Source organism: Mauremys mutica, chromosome 4, assembly GCF_020497125.1.
Source record: "Mauremys mutica isolate MM-2020 ecotype Southern chromosome 4, ASM2049712v1, whole genome shotgun sequence".
In the NCBI taxonomy this organism is placed as follows: Eukaryota; Metazoa; Chordata; order Testudines; family Geoemydidae; genus Mauremys; species Mauremys mutica.
Window position 1 is genome coordinate 16,552,028 of NC_059075.1, and position 16,048 is coordinate 16,568,075.

Consider the following 16,048-nt stretch of genomic DNA (forward strand, 5'->3'; position numbering starts at 1 on the left):
AGAGTGGTAACTAAAAGTTTGGTTACCTGTATTGAAAGGGTTGATCATTCCAGCTTCTAGTGAGGTGTTGGCCATATTATTCAAACCACTCTGGTTGGCAGTTTCAACCTCAACAGAGGTTTCTCAGATTTGATGGTACATGGAGACTGAACTCTTACCCCAGGAGATGGGGTCTTCAGGTCAATTTGAAATATGTTGGTGGAATGTTGTGCCCTTCTACTACCCATCCTCTGGCTAAAGGACTTCCTTTTGGCACTGCTTGACAATTACCAAATTCAGATAATTAAAAAGGTGTGTGCTTATATGTACATACATGCGTTTAATATAGAGATGCTTGTAACAGGGGATTGACAATTTTCACCTTCTCATTGTGCTAGATGCTGGAAATTTGTTGATGCAATCACTATGGGCCTTTTAATGCAGGAAACATCTCAATTTTGAATGTTTTGTCCAACAAAAATCACCACAAAGTCATCAATCTAGCAATAACAAAAATGACATAAATTTCTTCAGTGACACTGTCATTTTTGGGAATGAGGCCTCCAGTATGGGGAAATTTCTGTAGTGGTCGATTATTGATTTTTAGTAAAGCTTTTAACACAGCCCCACCTGACATTCTCATAAGCAAATTAGGGAAGTGTGGTCTGGATGAAACTACTATAAAGTGGCTGCACAACTGGTTGAAAAAGAGTAGTTATAGTTTTCTGTCAAGATGAGAGGATGTATTTAATGGGATCCTGCAGGGGTCTGTCCTGAGTCTGCTGCTAGTCAATATTTTCATTAATGACTTGGATAATGGAGTGCAGAGTATGTTTATAAAATTTGCAGATGACACCAAGCTGGGAGGGATTGCTAGCACTTTGGAGGACAGGATAAGAATTCAAAGGACCTTGACAATTAGAGAAATGGTCTGGAATAAACAAGATGAAATTCACTAAAACAAGTGCAAAGTACTAGGAAGGAAAAATCAAATGCACAATTACAAAATAGGGAATATCTGGCTATGTAGTAGTACTGCTGAAAAGGGTCTTGGGTTATAATGGGTCACATACTGAATATGAGCTAACAATAAGATGCAGTTGTGAAAAAGCCTAATATTCTGGCGTGTATTTTGACTCAGGGGATAATTGATCTACTCTATTTGGGACTGGTGAGGCCTGTGCTGGAGAATTGTGTCCAGTTTTTGGTGCCACACTTTAGGAAAGATGTGTCAAATTGTAGAGTCCAGAGGAGAGCAACAAAATGATAAAAGATTTAGAAAACCTGAGCTGTGAGGAAAGGTTAAAAAACTGGCATGTTTAGTCTTGAGAAAAGATGACTGAGGGGGACCTGATAAATCTTCAGATATGTTAAAGGCTGTTATAAAGAGGATGGTGATTACTTGTTCTCCATGTCCACTGAAGGTAGGACAAGAAGTAAATGGGCTTAATCTGCAGCAGGGGAGGTTAGATATTAGGAAAAGCTTTCTAACTGTAAGGATAGTTAAGCACTGGAACAGGTTACCAAGGGAGGTTATAGAATCCCCTTTATTGGAAGTTTTAAAGAACAAGTTAGACAAAAACCTGTCAGGTATGGTCTTGGTGTGCAGGGGGCTGGTCTAGATGACCTCAGAGGTCCCTTCCAGGCCTACGTTTCTATGAAGATAGATAATACATGCACATACATATGTTTGATGTGTACATATATGTGTAGACTGAGTTCCAAGTTAATAGCACTAAAAGACTACTGAGCAAATATAGCAGTGTAGCCACCCAACAACAGAAACTTTCCTCCAAACAAGATTATCTGTTGAGATCATTATTCTTTAAGGAGCAGATAATAACAGTGCATTATATTTAGAGAGCGAGAAAGTGTGTGTGTGTATGTTCGAGTAATTTTGTAGAAGTAAATGTACAGTAAAATAAACCAGGACACTGTTTTGTTGAGCCACTGGGCAGGTTTGATTTACATGTTTAAAACAAGGAACATGTTATCAGCTTACAGGGATTCAGGATTATTGCTTCAAAACAAGTATTTTTTTTAGAACTTTTTGCACTGTATCTCTCTAAGGTATGTATATCACATTTAAGATGTTCTTCTGTCTCTTTAGAAGAAAAAACTGACTCTGTAGGATAAGTGACTGTAGAAGATTATCTAAGTGATGTGGACCTTCCAGTGTCCTTTTAAAATCTTTCCAAAACATTTAGATTTTGAGTTTATTAATAGATCAGAATCTCTTGCCAGTCTCATTTGACCCATGTTTTCAGCAACCACCTCTGATGGTGTCTCTGCCTGACCTCTCCCCACCCTGCTCTCTGCCTCCCATTTCCAAACATCTTTCCAGCACTTCCTGTTAGATGTCCCACTGCCATCCCAAAATAATTAACCTCCAAACCCAAGCTTCTTATCTTTCCTCCTCATCTTTCTTCTCTACCACTGTTGACAGCTCCCTCATCCTTCCTTTTCACAGACTAACAACTTTTGTGTAATCTTTGTGTAATGCTCTTCTCCTCCTGGCTCTGCACATGTCTTTCTCACCACTTTCTTGAATCTCTTCATTAATTTCTTCTCCTTTGCCCATTATTTGCAAATTTTTTATCCGTGCCTTCAAGACTGCATAATTTCATCCCTGCTTACAAGTTTGAACTCCCTTCCTTCTCCTCTCCCCTCACTCTTTACACTTCTCCCAGCCTTCATGCTGTATTGCTTTTTTGTGTCTCCTGCATCCTTGGCTTCACTCCTTCCGTACTTCTGCTCCTTGTGAGCGGAACAATGTCTCACTTCTTGTCTGCCAACCCCTCTTTTATATCCCTCCTTAAAGCTGACCTTCTGGGAATAATCCCTTGTTTTTCTCACCAATTATTTTTTCCTCTTTCCCTTCCCTGAACTGCAGCCTTTTGTTTTGGTTGGACTTTCTCATCTGTGGTAAACACAAGCTTTTTGGGACAGGGAATATATTTTACGTTGTTTTGTAAACCGTAGTATGAATTGACTGTGCTATATAAATAATCTGGACTATCATGATAGTAGGAGTAAGGCCTTCTAGATTCTGTTCTGTTGAGGTCTTCCTCTCTAAGGATATTGTTTTCAAAGTATTGAAGTCTCACTGAAAGCAAACGGGACTAGGGTCCTTTGAAAATTTTACCCTAAATGATGAATGAATGTGAAGATGATGATTAAGAAAAGCTTACAGTATTAACTTCATAAAGTCTGAATTTTAGTATATTGTTTTGTGTATTCTCATCACGTACATTTGGGTGGTTGGTGTATTAATGTAGACTGGAAATTTGTCTTCTTTTTAATAGGCCTAATTAAATGCTTGTATAATTTTGAATTAACTCTACTAACTTAATGTTAATTACTGAAACAAAGGATGCAGTGTTGTGAACCAGGATCAGCAGCAGAAGACATGCCAGATCATTAGGGATGTTGTTCAGGAAATGTGTTTCCTGCCTTATCTTCCTTACGTTCATTATATATTTAGGAAAAAATGCTGGCAGCAAATCTGTTGAGATCAGTGGAATTACTTCAGCTAAATAGTTAACCTAGACAGGAGTTTGTGTAATGGTGTTTATTGCCCTTTAATAGTTAAGCATTTCAGCATATAACCATATGAAATAAAGGATTTTAATTGGAGACTAAAAAACACTAGGTTCTGTTTTTCATGTGCATTTGCCTACACAGACATAAAGTTAGGGTTTTGTGCAAATGACATTCATGTTCACAAGTTGAGTAGTTAGACATCAAGTTGATTTTCATGCTCAGGGACGACCCCAGAATTTCAGGGTCAGGACTAACCTTTTTGCTAAATCTCTAAGAAAAATATTTTGAATTGTTTGGATTAAGTTGCATTTTTGTAATCCTGCAATTTAGTGTAAGGGGGAGGGGAGAATGTGTATTTTTTGACAATTATTGCTGTCAATGAATTTTAACTGAAAGCTAATTAAAATTTGACAATTTGTAAAGCACCAGAGCTTTAATTCAAACAAATCATAACCAGAAATTCACTGGTTACACTAAAATACTGGAAGGCAGTATTGTCTAGTAGGTAGGTTACTGAACTGAAAGCTAAGGGATCTGGGTTTTAGTTCCAGCTCTGCTCCTAAATTGCTGTATTCCTGTGGCAAGTCACTTCACCTCTCTGACTTCCTTTATCCCCTCCCATCCTTTCTGTCATGCCTGATCAGACTGGAAACTCTTAAAGGTAGGGGACTGTCTCCAAACTGTGCTAGTATGCTGCCTATCACAGTGCCTCTTGGCACCAGCTTAATACAAATAATAATCTTCTATGTTGATTGAAAATTGGGGGGGGGTGAGTTTAGTTTTCATCAATTTTTCTGTTCGTTTATTGCATTTCATCCAGTTTTTCTAGCCAGTGTAACTTTTTTCTTTTGCATTAACACAATGCCGAAGTGTTTCATGGTAGATGATTTCATATTTACATTTTTATAGTGTTAATGTAACTATTTATGCTGTTGCTGTATGTAAAAATAAATATTCCCCATCCCCTGTCTTTTCAAAGAACCTAAGATAGTCCGTCACTACCTGACATTTATTGACATTGTGTTGTCAATGAGTGAATTGTAACCATGCATCCTTAGGAGTGAGTCCCTTTTCTAAGGGTATGCCTCATTCTTTCAGGAAGATATGTTGCGATCTCGACTCAGGGATCTGACACTAAAAAATTCAGTTCTGTGTTTAAAAAAAAGAAAAATGCCAATAAAAATTATTAAAATCTTAATGTTTTGAGAAAAACTTACAAAATCCAGAAAATTCAAATAACAAACCTCTAACTCTGTTCTTACCATCATATACAGTTCCTAATTTTTCACGTTGTTTAAGCACTGAGGGCAATGTGCTGCAAAAGACTTTAGCTACAATAACATGAGATAATTTACATGAAAGTTTCCTGGCTTTTGTAGATTTAGTCAGACCATTTTAACTAGGATTTTTTTTTGTGTTGACTGCATTATGTTTAGTGGTTCTTCCTTTAAATAGATTTTCTGTGATCATTGCTGACTGTGTGTCTATAAATAACTTTGCCAAATGGCAATCTTGCTTCCTGGTAAAAGCTAACATTAAATGTTACTTGTATGGTATTGCCACCCTTACTTCTGCGCTGCGGCTGGTGGGGCACTGCCTTCAGAGCTGGGCACCCAATCAACAGCCGCTGTCCAGTTGCCCAGCTCTGAAGGCAGTGCAGAAGTAAGGGTGGCAAAACCACAATCCCCTCTAAAATAACCTGGTGACCCCGCTGCAACCTGCTTTTGGATCAGGACCCCCAATTTGAGAAACCTTGGTCTCCCCCACGAAATCGGTATAGTATAGGGTAAAAGCACACAAGACCAGATTTCATGGGGGGACCCCAGATTTCATGGTCTGTGATATGTTTTTCATGGCTGGGAATTTGGTAGGGCCCAAGTTATTTTCTGTTTTATGAGTATCCCTGATATTAACAGCTTTCTTTCCTATTGAGAACTTTTTCATGTGCTAGCTTTGTAGTTACATGAAAGTGCTATTGTTTTCTGTCAGTTTTAACGATGTAAACATTTGTATTGTTTATGAAAAACATTATCTGTTTTTTTTTCAGTTGTATTTCACATTGACCCGCACTTTTCCACCCTCTAAAAATGAGCTTAAAAACAACAGCATGCTTTTACATCTACTTCCTGTAGATAATTGCTCTCATAGTATGCATAACATAGGCCAACCCACTGGAACTGAATGACTCAAATATCCCATTCCCTCTCCCTTCATTGTGGCAAACACACATCTAATCACTGAGAGAGATTGCTGCAGGATAACTTGTATGAGATCCAGAAACACTACCTTTTTACAAAAAAAAACAGGAGTACTTGTGGCACCTTAAAGACTAACAGTGATCTCTTCTTAAATTTCAGTGAACACTTGAACCAACTTCACTTACACCAACTTCACCAAGGAGTAAAGTGACAGTGCATTAAAACAGCTGTATTAGTGTGCTAAATTGCCTCACTGGCACCTGAACTCTAGTGAAAGTAAATTTCTCAACATATATCAAGTATTCTAAATGCATGCAGTGTTTTAAATATTTTTCTCTAGTAACGGACATGTTCTTTTTAAAGTTATGAAACTTGTGATTGTTTTATTTTACATTTCAAAATAAAATCTCTTAAATCAGAGTAAGTTATAAGTAGATATATTAATTGAGGAGGAGAGGCACTCTAGGTGGCCTAGTGTATTTGTACACTAGCCTTTTATCTCTAAATGATCAAGAATGGCTAGTAATTTTAAGTGCTTCAATTTTGGGGGTATTCAACTTCTGAGGCACCATAAAGGGACTAATTTTCAGAGGATGGATGCTCAGCACTTTGACAACTAGACCCTCTAAAGTGTGTCAAATTGGGCACCTAGTAATGGAGGCACTCACAATCATGTGTCACTTTTGAAAGCTTCAATCTGAAACATTTGTGTCCCAAATAAATCAAGTTTTGGAGTCTCTTCCTACTTCCTGTTTGCAAACAAAATCACCATACAATTCGGATTGATAGGCAGCTTCCACTCAGGAAGGCTACTTTGGCAGCAAAACTTTTAAAACCAGCTCTGTGTCTACTGAGTAGGGGTGGGCTGGGCAAAGAAAGAGTAAAATGCTAGTCTGGCTATGTTTGAAGAATTGTCGGTGGTTATGGCTCCTCCGTGCTTCCATTTTTCAAGTCTTTTTTTTACAGTTTTCCTTTTTTTGATTGATGGAGGATAGGTCCATCCATGGCTATTAGCTCGGATGGTCAGGAATGGTGTCCCTAGCCTCTGTTTGCCAGAAGCTGGGAATGGGCAACAGGGGATGGATCGCTTGATGATTACTTGTTCTGTTCATTCCCTCTGGGGCACCTGGCACTGTCTGAAGACAGGATATTGGGCTTGATGGACCTTTGGTCTGACCCAGTATGGCCATTGCCATGTTCTTCCTGCTTACACCAGTCCAATTGTGATCATTTCAGTAGTGCTTTGCTTGGACTTCTTTCACTAAAAAAACTGCAAAAAATTAGAGCTGTCTTTTCTGTCAGCAGTGTCTTGGCTGATTTTGAATTTTGCTGACTTCTAATTGTATATGAAAGCATTTGTATAATGAATTTCTGATTTTAGTTCAGAGACTTACTGGAATCGTTGCTAATTGAATGCCCAGGCATACTATTCTCCCACATTATTGAAGCTTAGCTTGTGCTAAGAACATTAACACAATAAGGTGTATGGAATTTTATATTGAATTTTGCAAATGCATGCAGAACAAATTTGGAGTGTTGAGTCTGTATAGTTTTAATATAAGATAGGGATAGAAATGCTGGGTGTAAGTGGTACAAATGTTTATGCATAAACTGATAGTTACCAGAATTCCGCCCCCCTCCATCACCTCTTGGGGCAAAAAAAAGCTGATGTTATGTAGGAAAATGTCTGTACTGAAGAAGAGCTTTGTGTAAGTTCGGAAGCTTGTCTTTCTCACCAACAGAAGTTGGCCAATAAAAGAGACTACCTTTACCCCCTATGTGTGTCTAATGTTCAGTATTAGTTTAATATACTTTATAAAAACAGGCTAAAGCCTACATTACTACAATGTACTGAACTATAGTGAGCTTATTGACAGTTGTTGTTTTTACTATATTCATTGATTTGTTATGCATGTTGCTTTTTCTATTAAATTATTTACTCTAAAATAGAACATTTTTACAGTAGTTAAACTAAAACCAGCTAGCTTAGATCATATGTAGTCTGTTATTTGGTTAAGAGAGAGATGTAATTAAGGAAAAAACAGCCTTCGTAAAAGCATCAAAGTGTAGAAGTCTTTAAAGCAGACACAACATTTGGCATTTGTTAGGATGAAATTGCCTAAAATTATCAAAGGAAATTAAAGTTCTTAAAATATTTGTATAAAGAAACTGTTATTAAATAGAGTTTTTGGTAGACTTGTGGTTATTGTTTTGGTGGTTGTGAATAGTGTTTTATCTTTGTTTTTGCCCCTACTATTTCTTTCCTTCTATTTAAGTACTGTAACGATAGAAAACATTTGTACATTTACTCAACAGTTTCAGTAAAATCTTCAGTAAATGCTCTCTAGTAGTTTTCTGTTTTATTCTGAATGTGTTTTTTTCCCTTAAATAAATTGCAATCATTAAGTTGCTGCAGTCATTCTTAATACAAACTAATATTTTGGGCCCAAACTCCCCTCCACTGTATGGTGTGAGGATGAAAGGAATGAAAATTCCAATGTACTGACCCTAAACTGTTAGAGGGAGAAGAGTGGCGTCAACATGACATTCTCTTCCTGCACCCATATTCCTTTCCCATGGAAGACCCTCAGTCCTCCTGGCATGTCAGGGTGGAAGCAGACTGAGTGAGTGGATATACATTCCAGCAAAATTAATTCATTTCCTGTTACATATTTTGTATTTTGCTCAGAGATGAAGAGGCAGGGTCTGTATAGTCAAGGAGCTGATGGCAGCATGGCTCTTAAGTGAGCTCTGCCTATGGGGGAGGGCTCATACAACAACATATAGAGGGGCTGCCCATCTGTGCAGATGCCCTGAAATTAGCAGAGTTTCCCAGTCCTTTCCCATGGATTTTCCTGCACAATGAGAGATCAGGTCCTAAACTGGCACAGAAAAAAAAAGACAAATTAGATTTTAAAAATGAAGTCTCTTTTGTACCAGTTAATGATTTCCAGAATACAATATATGTAGTCAGCTCATTCCTCAAAGGATTCCTTGTATTTTTTAGAGACACTTCTTGTACATATAAACCTTGTTTGTAACAGCACCTTGTGTCCCATAGTGAGGGTAGGCAGGGCTTACTCAGGAGCTGAAACCAATGTGATTCTTTAGCAGGAGTGCGGCATCAGACTTCTTAATCCATATTCCTGCACTGCCAGATGTAAATGATTTTATTTTTCCTTTTATAAAGTTGCTAATCAAATTATCAAATTTTACATGCATTTATATTCCTTGACTTTTTCACAGACATGTTACTTGACCTCAGTGACCTTCTTCAGGTATTGTATATGTTGTTGTTTAACTCTTTTGTTAAAATATTAACCCTTAAAAATGAATACAAGCAAAGAACTATGAATGTGTGCTATTTAGGAAACCTTAATGATCTGTTTCTTTAAAGATTCTGGGAATGGAAATCATAGGGCTTGTAAATCAGAGTAATTATTCAGTGAAATTAAAGATCAAGTGCTTGGGTTTTTTTACCCTCACAAATAACAAATCAGCAGTTTAGTTTAATCTTTCCTCAGTGATCACAAAGTCACTGCAGTGGCACAAGGTCAGATTTCATACATTTTTAAAACAGCTGGTAAAGACAGAAATAGCTTTTGTTAAGTAATACTGTATAAATGGATTTGTAAAATACTGTGATGTTTTTGTAAAATCTATTTTGAGTTGTGTGTACTTAAAGCACTTGTGGATATAGAGCTCTAAATGAATGTTTATGTATGTATATGTACACATTCTCTCTCTCTCTCCCTCTCTCTCTCTCTCATAAACATCTATTTTACGTACAGTACAAGTAGGATGGTATAGTTTATTTTTGTCCTTGCAGCTGTCTTTGTAAATGGCATCCCTCTGAAGGTTATTTATTGCTTAATGGAATCTGATGGAATTACAATAATCTAATAAATCTTTAATTCTTAAAATAAGGAACATTCTTCTAATCTGCTACAAACTTTGAATGGGTTACGTGTGCTTAGTTATAACGAGAGAGAGAGTGAGAGTGTGTGTGCACGTGCGCGCTGGGTGGGGGAGTGGGAGGTTTATTATTTCCTTTCCAACCTACAGGGCTAGTGATTTCTTATATAGATTACTACTAAATAGAAAGGGCAGTAAAATGATGAAACATGGAACAAATTGTATTGTATCTGCAAAAGATGCAGCAAATACAACAGGGTTGGCTTTCTAATGGCAGTAGAGCAGATTTGTTTCCAGATTTTTTTTCTATATAATCTAATGAGAAAAAGGAGGAAGAAGGGACATTTGAGGACTTCAAGCCATTCATTGGGGAAGCTGAAGGTACAGATGATCCAGAAACAACTTTAGTGTTGAGGATAAAAGTCATTTTTGGGAAATAGATGTAGCAGTTAGTACCTTGAACTTGTAACTACAACAGAATGGATTTATAGCAGTAGGAATATACTGCCAACCACGGTGATGGTGATTGTGAAATGTTCAGGGAGATTAGAGAGGCTATGAAAATAGAAAACTCAGTAATAATGGGGGGTTTCAACTATCCCTGTGTTAACTGAGTACGTCACCTCAGGATGAGATGCAGAGTTAATGTTTCAACACCTCATAAATGACTGCTTCTTGGAGCAGCTAGTCCTGGGACCCACAAGGGGAGAAGCAATTCTTTATTTAGTCCTAAATGGTACACAGGATGTAGTCCAAGAGGTGAATATAACTGAATCGCTCGGTTATAACGACAGTGCTGTAAAAAAATTTATCAACCTTGTGGGTGGGTGGGGGGAATACCAAAATAGCCCACCACAGTGGCATTTAACTAAAGAAATGGGAACCACACAAAAATGAGGAAGCTAGTTAAACGGAAATGAAAAGGTACAGTAACAAAACTGAAATGTCTGCAGGTTGCAAGGAAACGTTTGAAAAACACCACAATAGAGGTTCAATTTAAATGTATACCCCAAATTAAAAAACACAGTAAGGGAACCAAAAAAGTGCCACCATGGCTAAACAACAAAGTAAAAAAAGCAGTTAGAGGCAAAAAGGCATCCTTAAATTGGAAGTTAAATCTTATGGAGAAAAATAGAAAAAAGCATAAAATCTGGCAAGTCAAGTGTAGAATTAGACAGGCCAAAAAAGAATCTGAAGAGCAACTAGTGAAAGACTCAAAAGCTAACAGCAAAAAATGTAAGTGCATCAGAAGCAGGAAGCCTGCCAAACAAGCAGTGGGGCCACTGCATGATCACGGTGCTAAAGGAGCACTCAAGGAAGATAAGGCTATTGCGGAGAAGCAAAATGAATTCTGTGCATCGGTCTTCACTGCAGATGATGTGAGGGAGGTTCCCACATCTGAGCCATTCTTTTTAGATAACAAATCTGAGGAACTGTCCCAGATTGAGATGTCAGTAGAGGTTTTGGAACACTATTTAATTTAACAGTTTGTCACCAGGACCAGATGGTCTTCACCCAAGAGTTCTGAAGGAATTCAAATATGAAATTGCAGAACTACTAACTATGGTATATAACCTATCACTTAAATCCAGTTCTGTACCAGATGACTGGAGGATAGCTAAGGTGACACACATTTTTAAAAAGGCTCAAGGGGCGATCCTGGCAATTACAGGCCGGTAAGTATAATTTCAGTACCAGGCAAATTGGTTGAAACTATAGTAAAGAACAGAATTATCAGTCATATAGATGAACATGATTTGTTGGGGAAGAGTCAACACTGCTTTTGTAAAGGGAAATCATAACTCATCAATCTGTTAGAATTCTTTGAGGGGACCAACAAATGTGTACTTGGACTTTCGAAAAGCCTTTGACAAGGTCCCTCACCAAAGGCTCTTAAGTAAGCAGTCATGGGATAAGAGGGAAGGTCCTCCCATGGATCAGTAACTGGTTAAAAGTAGGATTGTCACTCGCATCTACTGCCTGCAATTAACACAAAACAAATTAACTAGATTTTAAAAGAAGTTACAATTAATCACAGTTTTAATATTGTTAAACAATAATTGAATACCAATTTAAATTTATTATAAATATATTTTGATGTTTTTGTGCATTTTCATATATATTGATTTTAATTACAGCACAGATTACAAGGTGTACAGCGCTCACTTTATATTTTATTTATTTATATTTGCACTGTAAAAAGATAAACAAAAGTAATAGTATTTTTCAATTCACCTCATACAAGTCCACTCAGCCCTACTTCTTGTTCAGCCAATTGCTCAGACAAACAAGTTTTTCATTTGTGGTTGATAATGCTTCCCGCTTCTTATTTACAATGTCACTGGAAAGTGAGAACAGGCGTTCGCATGGCACTGTCGTAGCTGGCATTGCAAGGTATTTATGTGCCAGATATGCTAAAGATTTGTATGCCCCTTCATGCTCTGACTTACAGGCTCTAAAGTTTTACATTGTCTTGTTTATGAGTGCAGTTAAAAAACCTTCTACATTTGTAAGTTGCACTTTCACGATAAAGATATTGCACTGCAGTGCTACATAGTACAGTATGAGGTGAACTGAAAAATATTTATTTTGTTTATCTTTTTTACAGTAAAATATTTGTAATAAAAATAATGTAAGGTGAATGCTGTACACTTTGTATTCTGTGTTGTAATTGAAATCAATATTTGAAAATGTAGAAAGACACCCAAAAATATTTATAATGCATTTCAATTGATATTCTGTTATTAACAGTGTGATTAAAACTGTGAATAATCGTGACTATTTTTTTAATCTCGTGATTAATTGCAATTATTTTTTAAATCGTTTGGCAGCCCTAGTTAAAAGACAGGAAACAAAGGGTAGGAATAAATGGTCCTTTTTCAGAATGGAGAGGGGTAAATTGTGGTGTCCCCCAGGGATATGTACGGAGACCAGTGCTATTCAACATATTCATAAATGATCTGGAAAAAGGGGTAAACAGTGAGCTGGCAAAGTTTGCAGACGCTACAAAATTACTCAAAATAGTTTAAGTCCAAAGCTGACTGTGAACAGTTAGCAAGGGATCTCACAAAACTGAGTGATTGGCAACAAAATGGCAGATGAAATTCAATGTTGATAAATGCAAAGTAATGCACATTGGAAATCATAATCCCAACTATACATACAACATGATTGCATCTAAATTAGCAGTTACCATTCAAGAAAGAGAGCTTGGAGTCATTGTGGATAGTTCACTGAAAACATCTGTTCAATGTGCTGCAGCAATCAAAAAAGCTAAGAGAATGTTAGGACCCATTAAGAAAGGATAGATAATAAGATAGAAAGTATCGTAATGCTACTATATAAATCCATGGTGCACCCATACCATGAACACTGCGTGCAGTACTGGCTGCCCCATCTCAAAAAAGATGTATAAGAATTGGAAAAAGTACAGAGAAGGGCAACAAAAATTATTAGGAGTATGGAACAGCTTTCATATGAAGAGAGATTAAAAAGACTGGGACTTTTCAACTTGGAAAAGAGACAACTGAGGGGGGAATATGAGAGTGGGCTATAGAACCATGAATGGGTGAAGAAAGTGAATACTGAAGTGTTGTTTACCTCTTCACACAATAAGAACCTGGGGTCACCCAATGAAATTAATAGGCAGCAGATTTAAAAGAAACATAAGGAAGTACTTCATACAGCATATAGTCTGTCTGTAGAACTCGTTGCCAGGGGATATTGTGAAGGCTAAAACTATAATGGGGTTCAAAAAAGGATTAAATATGTTCTTAGAAGATAGGTCCATCTGTAGCTATTAGCCAGGATGGTCAGGGATGCAACTTCATGTTCTGGATGTTCCTAGCCTCTGATTGCCAGAAGCTGGGAGTGGATGACAGAGGTGTATCACTTGATGATTGCCTGTTCTGTTCATTCCCTCTGAAGCATGTGCCATTGGCTACTGTTGGAAGACAGTTTACTGGGCTTGATGGACCATTGGTCTGACCCAGTATGGACATTCTTATGTTGATTTCTGATGTATACCAACTTCTAGGTTCCCTGTGTTTAGCTGAAACAACAAATCTGTTACACAAAAGTATATACTAGTACTTGATTCCTCTCCTGTTTTGATTATTTTTTGAACTTATTTTTTAAAAATTAAACATTTTTGACTTGGTTCATACTACTTACTGGATTAAAATAAAATCAACCAGTGTATGAAAAAATTCCTTGGTTGGTGCAGAAGAATGTGCTGAAGCTAAGAGCCTGTTCTCACTTTCACAAAAGTAAATGGCAAAACTCCCATTGACCTCCCAAAAGGCAGGTTGACGCCCCACATTTCCAAGTAGATAGAAGCTGTCTTCACAACCTATCTGAGATCAGCTTCTTTAGTGCAAAACTGATAAACTGTACCCAGAGAAAAAGGGAAATTCATGTACTTTGCCATGGCTTTGAAGTTTTTTTCCTTTCAAAGGACACCTTTGCTAAAATTCCCAAGTATTGAGACAGTGATGACATTAATGGGAATTTCATTTATTACATTCCCAAGGCAGAAAGTGTCAACCTGTATAGTTAAGCCATTTTTTAGATTGTATATACTGATCTTGTAAAAAAGGTAAAAGCAGCAAAGAGCCCTGTGGCACCTTATTGACTAACAGATGTATTGGAGCATGAGCTTTCGTGGGTGAATACCCACTTCGTCGGACATGCATCTGACTAAGTGGGTATTCATCCACGAAAGCTCATGCTCCAATACGTCTGTTAGTCTATAAGGTGCCACAGGGCTCTTTGCTGCTTTTACAGATCCAGACCAACACGGCTAGCCCTCTGATACTAAAAAAGGTAAGTCAGTTTTTCTTGATGAAACAAAATTGCGGTTTTTGTGCATCAAAGAAAACAGTTTGAAAGGCTCAAAAATGAGTTATTGCAAGATCTTATAAACGATATTAATTTCTTTTATAAACCATTGGACCAGCTCTTGAGGACATGCCAGTGGCAGATCTTAAGTGGATGGCATCTTGGATGATCCCATAGAATTTTCTTCTTGAGTTTTCTCTGATAATTCCTAGTGGTACAATGGACCTGTGGAATTCCTGCAGGTGGAATGGCATCTGGATTCTTTCTGAAGAATGTTGCCAAGCAAAATATCTTGTAGAGTTTCTTCATATAAGTTATTGAGTAAATTACTTAATACTTTAGGATGGACAGTCCATCCATCCGTCCATCTATTTAATATATCTATCATTGTCCATCTCTTCATCCGACAGCAAATCAATAAAGTAACCATTATGCCTCTGACTACTAGGAAAAGAGAAGATAAATTACATCAACCAAAAGTCAAGAAAGGAACCCCATCCACTTCTACCTTGATCTTTTGTTTTTTCAACAGAGAGCATAAAGTGCAGCCTCATTTTTCCGTCCCCTTAATGTAACTTATTTCATCATTTTTTCTTCTTCTCTAGATCCTTCTTGGAAGATAAGATCCAAGAGGAAAAACAAAAGCACATGGGAATAGTGAAGATATTAAGGTGGGGGTGGAGGAAGGGGAGGGAAGCAGAAGATAGTTCTGCTTCGAGGCCTACAAATCCTGTGATTACATTCCATTTTGTGGGAACGGGCTGTAGATTGTTGGCATCCTTTCAAGATTCAGTCCCTGGCTATGTCTTTTTGAAGATGGATGAGTTTTTCCCTGACTTAGCTCTGCCTCCCTAAACTGTTACCCATTCTCTCTTGGGTTCACCCTTTTGAAAGGCTATGTGGATGTAAGTTTTGGGCTCGTAGATCACTTTTTGTTCTTTGGGAAACCATAGATTCATAGATTCCAAGGCCAGAAGGGATCATTGTGATCATCTAGTCTGACCTCCTGTATAACACAGGCCATAGAACTTCCCCCAAATAATTCCTAGAGCAGATCTTTCAGAAAAACATCCACATCTTGATTTAAAAATTGCCAGTGATGTTCCAATGGTTAATTACACTCACTTAAAAATGTTTACCTTATTTCCCATGTGAATTTGTCTAGCTTCAACTTCCAGCCAGTGGCTCATGTTATACCTTTCTGTGGCAGACTGAAGAGCCCATTATCGAGTATTTTCCCCCCATGTAGATACTTATAGACTGTAATCAAATCACCCCTTAACTTTATTTGTGTTAAGCTAAATAGATTGATCATCTTGAGTTTATCACAATAAGGTATGTTTTCTTCTCCTTTTAATCATTCTCGTTGCTCTTCTCTGAACCCTCTCCCATTTATCAGCAGCTTTTTAAAATTGTGGACACCTGAACTGGACACAGCATTCTAGAAGTGGTCACATCAGTGTCAAATACAGAGGTAAAATAACTTCTACTTTTGGCAATAGTGTTGCAGTGAGCAATCTGATTATGTAACCCCTCCCCGCCCCCAATCTTTTACAGATTCACTGCTTCCCAGG

General features: G+C 37.5%; 1 protein-coding gene across 4 annotated transcripts in view; it reads left to right on the forward strand.

Moving 5' to 3' along the window:
- BRF1 (BRF1 RNA polymerase III transcription initiation factor subunit) overlaps nt 1-16,048 on the forward strand; it is a 239,089-nt gene that overhangs the window by 81,279 nt on the left and 141,762 nt on the right. For all 4 annotated transcript variants that reach the window (XM_045013916.1, XM_045013914.1, XM_045013915.1 and 1 more), the window contains one exon: nt 8,967-8,998. In XM_045013916.1, the coding sequence (XP_044869851.1) occupies nt 8,967-8,998 (32 nt within the window). The remainder of the gene's footprint in view (nt 1-8,966; nt 8,999-16,048) is intronic.